Source organism: Hylaeus anthracinus, unplaced genomic scaffold (genome assembly GCF_026225885.1).
Source record: "Hylaeus anthracinus isolate JK02 unplaced genomic scaffold, UHH_iyHylAnth1.0_haploid 4, whole genome shotgun sequence".
In the NCBI taxonomy this organism is placed as follows: Eukaryota; Metazoa; Arthropoda; class Insecta; order Hymenoptera; family Colletidae; genus Hylaeus; species Hylaeus anthracinus.
The window spans coordinates 4942366-4953951 of record NW_026535289.1 but is presented as its reverse complement, the minus strand read 5'-3'; the positions used below and the strand labels follow the sequence as shown (position 1 = coordinate 4953951).

General features: G+C 32.5%; 1 protein-coding gene across 1 annotated transcript; it reads right to left on the bottom strand.

Moving 5' to 3' along the window:
* Positions 1–581: 581 nt before the first annotated feature.
* LOC128894567 (zinc finger protein 880-like) lies at positions 582–5529 on the bottom strand. Its single transcript, XM_054156403.1, has 3 exons — positions 5111–5529; positions 4236–4674; positions 582–4145 (listed from the first exon to the last, which is right to left on the bottom strand). The coding sequence occupies exons 2-3, from the start codon at positions 4633–4635 to the stop codon at positions 3679–3681; spliced, it is 867 nt and encodes a 288-aa protein (XP_054012378.1). The 5' UTR covers positions 4636–4674; positions 5111–5529; the 3' UTR covers positions 582–3678.
* Between the last annotated feature and the right edge of the window lie 6057 nt (positions 5530–11586).

Below are 11586 nucleotides of genomic sequence, written 5' to 3'. Positions count from 1 at the left end.
GATGCCAATGACATTTTCTTTAATTACACATCACAATTACTATTGTCATAGTAGTCCATCTGCCTACATATTAAAGATTAATGGATAGATCGTGTAACACGTCGTAACTCGTTCGAAAGAGTCCAGAGGATATATTATGAGGCTCTTTTTTTAATCTCTTTAGGGATGTTAAACATACCATTATTTACAATCGCCATACCTTTCGGAATTAAATCATACACCGCATTAAAGTGAGACAGTATATTTGTATGTTGAAATCGATTCATAAATAAAAATTGCTTTTCTATTTAGATTAGAACAAAGAAAAATCCATTTAAAACTCGTCCCTCAAGAGATTAAAACTGTGAACGCAATACTATTTAACAATTCGTAAGGGATGTATTCTTACAATTTTTTACGAGACTAAAAAGGCTGACGTTTTGTACATTATTCGAGATAGCATGGACTGATGAGGTATTTACATTTAATTCGATCCAGACAATGTCGAAGCACTTTGAAATATTTTATACGAACCGTAGACAGTTTTGCGATTAATTGTTCGAAACACGAGACTTTAATAGCGATACTTGAACCCCTTACGGCCCACAATATTGCCGTACGGGACTGATTACTCGTTAAATTTCGCGATTCGTGCACATTACGCTAAACTGCATATTACGAAGAAAGAAAACAGATGGATATTTACGCAACCGCAATTGTTAACTTCGAATTACGCATTAAAGTCGGTTTCGTAAACATACAAGCGTGTAAACATCATTGAAAATTGCCTAAACTAAAGATTGCGTTCCTGGTTGTGGATTTTCCGGACATCCGATAGATAATAATAATAATAAATGAAAAAAAAAAAAGAAAAAAATAGTCATACGCAAGCGCATTTTATTTAACGTACAGAAAGACAGATCTTTCGTTCGAAGTAATACCGTTTGTTTCATCTCTATTTCTTCCGCATCTAAGTGTTTGTACCGCAGTCTTCCAGGGTACAAAGTAAAAAAGAATAAAGTAAAAAATACCGGTCATTCGTCGTGGCGTGCAAATCAAAACACAAAAGGGAAAGAGAAAAAAGATGAATGAACAGTCGAGAAAAAAAGGGGGAAGAGACATATAGGAGGAACTACGGCAAAATAAAGCGAAACAAAGGAACAGAGAAAAAGAGAGAGAGAGAGAGGAATTAATAAGAAATAATTCTGTATAACTGTGCGATCCCTCTGATGATCTCAGTGTTTTATTTTTGTATAGAGTGCATAAAACATGTAATCTTCAGAAACGTAAGGCGAGAAAAGAGGCACGGTTTGAAAAACAGAACAAGACTTAAAGTAGTAAGCGAAAAAAAAAAAGAAAATGTATAAGGGAGATGTAGGTATAAATACAGACAGACGAATTTAGGCTGCGAGGATAGAGGTTTAAAGTTTGTGAACGTTTTTTCGGACATTTCCCAGTGCTGCTTTATGTAATACCCTATATAATATATATATATATATCTCTATATATATATATATATATATGAAAATTGTATGAAAAATCAAATCAGAAAATGATGTACTGGATGTTGTTATTTATAATTCCATCATTCTCCTTGTCTTGTTGGTAACAGTCATATAGTTTCAGTTTCAAACAATTTATAATTTTATATAATAATGATTTATTACTTTAATTGTGATTACTACAACCAATAACAAAACGTTTATTTCTTTTTAACCATATTTCATGTGTACAATTATGTACACTTTGGAAGCATTATATAATAAAGCCGATATATGGTCGGTTTTTCTTAATAAATATAAATAATGTACAAGGGAAAATGGACATAACAATGTTATACACTACCGCTCAGAAGTATTTGCCAGATGAAGTATATGGTGCGCTAGGGGAACGTAATTTAGAGGTTCTATCAGTGAATTTTCCTTAACTAACTTTACTCCTTTCTTTTCAAAATGAAATATTCTCGACAGACTTGGCGATCCATGCTAAGTCAACATTTTAAAAATTGAATATTTTAAATAGCAATACAAAATATAATATTAATAAAGTAAGTTAACATATTTATTCTCCAAATCTCCAAAATGTGGACTTAACACATAGCTTGTCTTTGAGGTACAGGAATGGAAGTGAAGAATCTTTAAATACTTTCCTTTGTTTAAGACTCTAACTACTTTTTATCAAATTTCTAACACCATAGCTTGTTATGATGATCTGTCGCTGATCAAACATTTAATTGTTTCTTAATAAAACATATGTATCATTTATCTACATATTTAAAAACATATTTTATCCTTAAATAATGTTGCTACTTGTGTTGCTGTTGATATATGTTAAAAATACTAGATGTGCAAATACTTATGAGCGATAATTATGTAAATGCGCATATAACATATATTCTTTAGTATATAATGACATTTAATATGTATTATATGTGCTCTTACACATATACACACATCAATAAAACGCATACATACATTGTCATATGAACATCATAAAATATAAATATTAAATTATCGATTAACATAACTTTATTTTCCTATTTATCGCTCTGTAGCAATTACGCGTTATTGCTGAACAGGTAAACATTGTTTCAACATCAAACATCAAGGAACACCGCAAAAAAAACTCAGTTTTAAGTATTTAATGTATTTCGCTTATTAAAACAAACCAAATGCGCGAATTCTCCAATGTTACATTTAATTTAAAATAAGACGAAATTGAATCATACTTAAAGCTATTGTTTCGAGAACTTCTTTTAAGAATTTTACTTTTACAAAGTATATATTTTGCAATGTTCCTCTCCTGTTAAAAATAAAAAGTATATCTCGCTGACTATGAACTATGCTTAACATTAATTTCATATTATTTTCTCATTTATGTGCAATTGTCATTATAATGCTGTTTTTTTAGGCACATGTTCCAAGAAGTTGATGCCATAAGTTTAGCAAAAAACAAAGTCACATATATTTATATCATTTTTACGTATCATGACCATATACGTCTAATAATAAATATACATTTTCGTCAAATATTTTCGGCATAACAAGAATTGTTCACATACTGCATCACAAATTATCTGCATCACTTTTTCTTACAGAAACAAAATACTTAAAAATTGTCGCGCATTTCTTCCAAAGAAGACTAGGTCAATTTGTAAATTATAAAACAGTACATATCTAATAGATGCGTCAATAGCTCTGAAGGTTACAAAGAAAATACTTCTTATTGCCATCATTCACGTCAGATATTATCAAATGTGTAATCTGAGAAAAAGAATTTAACAGAAATAGACTTCCTGCATTAATTTATATAAAAACTTGAATCATTCATATGAATATTTTTGAAATAATATTATACAAAGTATCTAGATATATATCATATATATATCATATTTTATATATATATATATTTCACATAATTGTTCTTAACAGGTACCTTCTTACTTTAAGAACATTGTGCATGTTATAGGCATATTAAAAAAGGAAAATATAAAATCTGCATGGGATTCTTTAGAGCCTGTTCCTTATTAATGCACTATTTGAAAGTTTCAAGTTTAATGTAATTGCAAAATTCAAAACTATCAACAACTATACCATATATCCTGAAAGTGTCTCCAATAAAGCTCGCTGTATCGATCTCTTAAATTTAAATTGCCTAAATTATAAAACGATCTTGGTTTAAGATCAAGGTAAAAATGTATTAAGTTCGCAAAATAGAAAATGGAGGTGGCCCAGTTTGCCTCATCATCATTGCAAAACTGCTCAATCCTTCCTCTCCGTTATTTTGACTATTCTGATTATTTTGAGAACTGTTTATATTTTTGTTTCTACTGCTATTATGACTTTGTAAGTGCTTCTTTAAGTGATCCTTCCTATAAAAGGCTTTGCCACATTCTGTACAAACTTGATTTTTGCTACCTGAGTGAATAATCATATGACGAGCAAGGTGTTCATTGCGTTTGAATGCTTTGCAACACATATTACACTGGTAAGGTCTATCCTTATTATGACCTTGTTTGTGACGATCTAAATGTTCCTTACGCTTTAAACTCGCACCACAAATATCACAGATGTGAGGTCGCTGTCTATGATCTTCAAGGTGCTCATGTAATGCTTCACGGTTTTCAAATCTGTACGCACATTCTGGACAATGATAGATTAGCATACCTTGAACATTTATAATAAGTATGTTAAGATGCAAACCAACATTAAGTAACACATATTCAATTTGAATTAAATTTTTATACAAGCACTTACCATTGATATATTGTGGTTCAACTTCAAATTCAATTTTTGGTCGAACTTCTTGACAATTATGCGTAGAATTATTGCCATTTTCCTCGTATTTAGTTACATATGGCAATCCCAGTGTACTAGAACATCGTGCTAAATACTCAGACGTGAGTCTAAAATCTATTTGTAAAGGATCTGTCATTGTTGCTGCATCTACTTTCTGAATAGTTTGTGTCCCAGAAGACTGATGGGATATCTGTGGACATGTTTCTTTGTTTCCACAACTGTTCTCGTTTCTATTCTCATCTGTTTGTTGGACATGTGATTGATGTCCAGAATATGCGTACCCAGTCACATTAGACTGGTTATGTTGATGGCTGTGAATCTCTGATGAATATTTAATATTACGTGGATCATAAGCCATTTTTTGGACAGTGACAAGTTATACTTTCTTAGCATCTGCCTATAAATACGAAATCATCACTGTAGAAACAATTAATTTTCAAAGCTTCAATAATAAAGCAAGAATTATTAATAAAATCACTGTCAGTGTAAAGATCAGTGATTTAATATATTCAATGAATTTCTTTTAAAGCTTTCATATTATAAAATAATTAATTTTTCAATTTTGTGTGTCAAGATTATCAGATAAATCTGAATAATACTGCACATAACAACTCAAGTATGTTGGTACATTCATAAGAATGTGTATGTTAAATAAATGTAAATTATGTTGTAAATTCAATGCGAATGTGAGATTTTATTGAGCAAGGTCAGGGCAGGTGTCTGCATACCGTTGAATACGCATTGTAATTTGTAACACTCGCTGAAGGTATCGTCGTAATTGAGAACAAAAATATTTATTTAACGATATCAGTTACATGATCGTATTTACTCACCCCTTGCATGCAGAGCTAGTTGTAAAACCAGCACATCGTTGGTCACTATTTATTTGTATTGAGCTTGGCCATCTTTACATACATCAGCTGCTGTGCAAATTCCGAATCTTTCCTCTGCAAGACTGTTCGTTCCACAAAACTGTATTCCTCCGAGACGTGTCAATAGTTAGCTCGTTTACGACCCATCCTACCGTGTACTTAAATAACACGACCGATCTCTTAATCGCGATCAAAGCACTTTTCAGTACGGTTCCATTTCGAAATGCGCAACGATACGATAATTACAATAGAAAACGTATACCGCATTTAAAAGAGGCGGCTATTTAAGGGGTTCGACAAAGAAATACGATTCGTCGCAAGTTCACGACACCCTATGTTGGGTTCTAACTAACAAACAGTAACTATTTCGTTTAAATTGTAGAAATTAATTCTGTGCTTTTACATTCAGTCGTCTATTATTTGATAATTATTATTTTTTTTTCGTGACTCTAATTTAAATAGAAATATTTGCCCGCCATTTTGTTACATTAAAGTACCAACATAGTAATAAATCACACAGATTGTTTTGAAAATTGGTTTTACAATTGTTTGTACTCTTTTTGAATGCGTGACTGAAGAAAATTTAAATGTTACGTGGTTCTTTTTTATAAATAAATGGTAAGTTTACCTTGGAAAGTTAAAGAATTAATTTCTGCTAACAATTGCGTGTATGTTGTAAATCTTGGACAGTATTCTTTCGATCTTTTTTGGATCATAGCTGATCCTAACTTAGACTTGATGTTGGTATGTAATTAAATAGATAACTGCAGTTGTACAGTAATGCACATGTGTATCAACGCAAGGGCTGAACTTTACTTCTGGACACTAAAAATTATTGACTTTTTTTTATACCATTTAGTAGATTAATCTACTATCAAAATTTTGATAGCCTAGATCAGAAAAAATGGAAGTTGTGGAAATGTTAAGAATCCAACGGTTTCAAAGTTGTGAGTATTCAAAGTTGAGCATTTTTGAGGTATTTAACTGGTTATTGCGACTGGAAGTATAAATAAAGAGAAATACTACTGCTTTGCTGGCGGAGCATTTTGAACATTAATTAAAATTCTAATTAGGGCTACTGAAAAGCTCAAATATTCGAGCTGCTCGCGAACCGAGCTGAGGCTCGATTTTTCGAGCTGATCCGAATAATCGAAACAAACAAACCGCTCGGTTCGAAAGCGAGTCGTTTGGTTTGAAATCGACCAGCTCTGAACTCTAAAGAAGCGAACGGCTTGAATAAACCGAGCAACCTGAACAAAAGGAACAGTTCGAAAACAGAGCGAACCAATATGTTCGGTTTCAAGGTGTATACAGGGTGTCCCAAAAATGTTGTAACACATTGAAAGGAGAGGTTTGGGAGGTGATTTGAAACAACTTTTTCCTTAGCGAAAATGTTGTCCGAGGCTTCGTTGAGGAGATATTAACGGAAAACACTGATCAATCAGAGCGCGCGGATACGTTGGGACGATTAGGTGTCCGCGTTCATACGCTACCGCAAGCGCTCCATCGGTATCCGCGCGCTCTGATTGGTCGGGGTTTTCTGTTAATATATCTCCTCAACGAAGCCTCGGACAACATTTTCGCTAAGGAAAAAGTTATTTCAAATCACCTCCCGAACCACCCCTTTCAAGGTGTTACGACATTTTTGGGACACCCTGTATATTCCCAATGAGAAATACGGAAAATACACTTTAACCTTTAGACTCTAAAGTTTAGAGGAACGTTTAGCGAATAAAATAATAAAATTATGATGCGTATTAGGCGCGACAAGAAAAACCAATTTTAAAAACGCAGCCTTGTCATTCTTTGTAATAAACCTGCAATACACTTTATTATGCTAACCAATTAATCTTAAGTAATGAATGGGATGCATTGTTCCCGGAGGAATCAGCAGTATCATAGTTGTTAAAAATTATAGTTTGTTATTCATAATATTCATTGCATTCATATTTTGCTATATACATATAAGAGCATCAAATGGTATCTAGCAGTGGCGGCTGAACTAATTTTTCACATATATTCATATTCCTTATTTCTTTCTGTATATTCATATTAATAATAATAAATCGCAATACATAATTTTACATCGTAATTATCATAATTGAACGTCTAATTGTTGATTTATATATTAATAATTGATGTTAAGTTTTTAAATAAATAAGAATACCGAAAAATAGGGCGCTATCTCTCGGCAAACGGCCTAAGTTTATCGTGAAATAGTTTGAACCTTGTGCCGCTAGATGACATTACAAACATGAAAAAAAGTTAAAACACAAATTCTCTACTTTCCTCTGCATATAAATGTAATTTTGCATTCTAACTACCATAATTTAACTAATATATGTCGATTGGTACATTAATAAATGTTTAATGCCTAGTTTTTTAAATAAATAAAAATACTGAAAATGGGGCGCTATCTAATGACGCGAAGTGCGAACTATTTCACGACAAACTTGGGCGGTTTGCTTAGAGATGGCGCCACATTCTTCTGTATTTTTATTTATTTAAAAAACTAGGCATTAAACATTTATTAGTGTACCAATCGACATATATTAGTTAAATTATGGTAGTTAAAATGCAAAATTACATTTATATGCAGAGGAAAGTAGAGAATTTGTGTTTTAACTTTTTTTCATGTTTGTAATGTCATCTAGCGGCACAAGGTTCAAACTATTTCACGATAAACTTAGGCCGTTTGCCGAGAGATGGCGCCCTATTTTTCGGTATTCTTATTTATTTAAAAACTTAACATCAATTATTAATATATAAATCAACAATTAGACGTTCATTTATGGTAATTACGATGTAAAATTATATGAATATGTAAAGAAAAGAAAAAAAATGTGACTATATGTGAAAAATTATTTCGGTCGCCGCCGCTAGTTGACGATAACATTTTTGTATCAACTGGCGTTCATGCTTTTATAATATAGCCACAGCCTACAGAGTCGGTTTTTATATAGTAAAATATGAATGCAATGAATGTTATGAATAATAATCTATCATTTTTAGCAATTATGGTACTGCTTATTCCTCCGAGGCAATTATGCATCCGATTCTTGGTTAACATAATGTTTCGATATAGTCGAGTCAAAAAGAAATACTTTGGATGCAAAGGGTTCAATAAATAATATTACTCGCATTCGCTGTGTTAAACTTAAAAATGCTCCCGTCCGCAAATGGTTAAACAACTGGGTAACCATAGCGTTCATCTAGCAGATACTGCCTTAAATATGGAGCTGTTAAATTAGTTGTCATTACTGTACCATTATTTTAACAGTTTGTTAAACTAATTATGAAACAATTAGTTATCGAGTCATTGCAAACTGTCCGACAAATACTAACCTAATTAAATAAATACCATTAAGGAATATCGCTCGTCGAAAGTTTTAGTTCTCATCTATAATATCAAACTTTATTTTTTTATGAAAGTCATTGACAGGATTTAAGAGTCTCTGAAAGGTCAATGATCCTTCTCTGAGAGGCCTTGATAATATTAGACTTTTGCGAAAGCATCGACGTGAGAACTCTTTAAAAATGGAACATTTAAAAAGGAAAGAAGCTAATTTATGTTCGGAAATAAACTTTGTGGAGAAAAATGAAGTGGAGAGGAGTATCGAATACAATCGTACAGAGGTTAACGTATTCATAGTGAACCAGATATTTGTATATTTAAACTTATGTACAAGGGGTTGTATTATAATAAACCAACGATTTTCTATATACGTATATGTCTATAAGAACTCGTGTAACATCGGAACAATATATTTGTTGTGTGGCTGTTCGGTTCGGCCACGTTTAACAAAATGTATGCATTATGAACTCGCTATTTCATCGAGTGATGAGTGGAGAGGGGGGGGGGAGGAGGTGTACAAGGTAAACAATTTGTTTATAAAGGAAATGGTGGGGGAGATCTGAAAAACAAATTAATTTTTTTTTAACGAAGCCTTATATATTAGGCGTAGAAATGAATTCTGTACCTTTATATTCAATCACAATTACAAGCGCGCTCGATAGTTACAGTGATTGTAGAAAAGTAGCAATAAGTAAAATTGAATGGCAACTAAAGTTCGTCTGGATGCATTGCAATGACCAGCAGATTGAGAACTTAGGTTTGTATCTTAATTTACCAAAATGAGGACTAAATACAGGGTGTCCCAAAAATGTCGTAACACCTTGAAAGGGGTGGTTCGGGAGGTGATTTGAAACAACTTTTTCCTTAGCGAAAATGTTGTCCGAGGCTTCGTTGAGGAGATATATTAACAGAAAACCCCGACCAATTAGAGCGCGCGGATACCGATGGAGCGCTTGCGGTAGCATATAAACGCGGACACCTAATCGCTCCAACGGTATCCGCGCGCTCTGATTGGTCGGGGTTTTCTGTTAATATCTCCTTAACGAAACCTCGGACAACATTTTCGCTAAGGAAAAAGATGTTTCAAATCACCTCCCGAACCACCTCTTTCAATGTGTTACAACATTTTTGGGACACCCTGTATATCTGTTTAAACTAAAGTTATGAATAAATGAATATAGAGGCACAGTATCAATGTCTACCCCTAATATTTTTATCCATAATAAAATAGCATTTGTATAGACAAACTCATCGAAGGTTTTATCTATCTTATCATGAAACAAAAATATACAAGTTTTCACATAAAAAAATTAATTTGCTTTGTACATGCAAGCGTGTATCCAATTCGAAAAGATCGACTGAACATTCGAATATTTCTCGTCGAACTGCAATCGTGTAATGTAAAATACAATCAAACGCATTTTGACAGGAAATAGTTATCGTAAATCGATGGAATGATAAGAAGGATAAAATAACGACGATGAAATAGACAATTGAATTGATTTATCGGAGAAAACGTTTTCGTAATCGTTGGAACGAAGATAACGTGTATTTCGTGAAGTATTGAAGTCTCGAAACCGGTGAAAAATCATTGATAATGATTATACATTAGGATAAAAAAAATGGTATTTGGTGCGAACGTGTCCATTCAGCACGAGCTTTAACGAGTGATATTGGTAAATTAGTTTTCGGGCGCTCGAGAATATGAATCTTCGTTATCGCTTAACAAAGTACGTAGCATATAGGAATATATCTGAGTGTTCAGTATGTGATTTCGAATAGGGTTGCCACCTCTTTCCTCTAAATTTCGTCTGGACACTTCGTATCTTACAGATGAAGTTTTCGACGTCTGATCCTAAATAAATTCAAGCTATCGCACAAACAAATGGAGTGAATACATTATAAAAGGTGATAATATAAACGCTACACATATAGACAGATAGTTCGCTGCACTCTATTACCAGTCTTACGATTCTTTTACAAGTAATCTCTGGCCTTGCTAATACGAAAAGCTGACAACCCTAATCGCGATATGATCGAATCCCCCGACTCGATTCGTCATTCGTCGCAGCACGGAAACGAACAACTTGTTACATCGTCCTTATCGGTAGAGAAATAAAGAATATCTTAAGAAGTACTTAGACGTTGAGCAAATATATTGAATTAAATTAGTCAAGGTCTGCTACGATACAGGCAACGAATAAAGGAACATAATAACTGTCGACAAACTGCAATTTGCCGATAGAGAAATATTAAGCGTTGAAATTAATTCTGTGGATTTATATTCAATCATTTGTAACGTTAGTCTGAGTAAAAATATTCAATTGTCATTTTGTTCTTGTATGTTAAATTAATAAATTTCTGTACCTGGTCTCCATTACAATGAATATATGTACATGTATAAATACATTGTAATGGGCATCAAGTTCCTATAAAAGATTCCTATTTTAATGTACTATAATTAGTAAATATATCTGTTTAAACTAGAGTTATATATAACTATTGTATATAGAGAGACACAGAATTAATTTCTACGCTTAATAAATTAAACAAATAGAAGAACTTGTATAAATAAAGTTCTCTAAATCCGAATAGGCAAAACATTTTGAAATTTTCCATCCACTAAACTTTTGAACAACGAATAAAAGGTAAGAAAACGTTCGTCTGTTATTATTCGAGTACACAAGTTGTTGATAAAGTGTTAAGAGCTCTTTTCTTAGAAACTAATGAAGATATCGAATTCATTTTCACTGTGGTTACATGGCACAGAAGATGATATTAATTATATGTTATTTGGATAGCCTCGGTGAAACTGAATTTGATATCCTGACAATTGCTTTTGTAAAATTAAATTTGATATCTTGATAACTGGTTTCTAAAAATAAAGTCGATGTCTTCATAAGTTTCTAAGAAAACAGCTTGTAATACTTCGTACTAGACTGTATACTTATTTGAATAACGAGTGAACATTCATTCGCTCATCTGCAAATTTTTATTCGAATGAAATCTTATTCATCGTTGACGAATAAAGACTTATTTCTCGTTCATAGATATTATTCGTTAACTCAATAAAATTGTGCCT

What these genes read in the sequence shown, in the direction of transcription:
- LOC128894567 (XM_054156403.1), bottom strand. Translation starts at nt 4,635, where the DNA reads ATGGCTTATGATCCACGTAATATTAAATATTCATCAGAGATTCACAGC. An exon ending in TGAACCACAATATATCAATG is followed by an intron (nt 4,146 to 4,235) that starts GTAAGTGCTTGT and finishes TAAATGTTCAAG; the next exon opens with GTATGCTAATCTATCATTGT.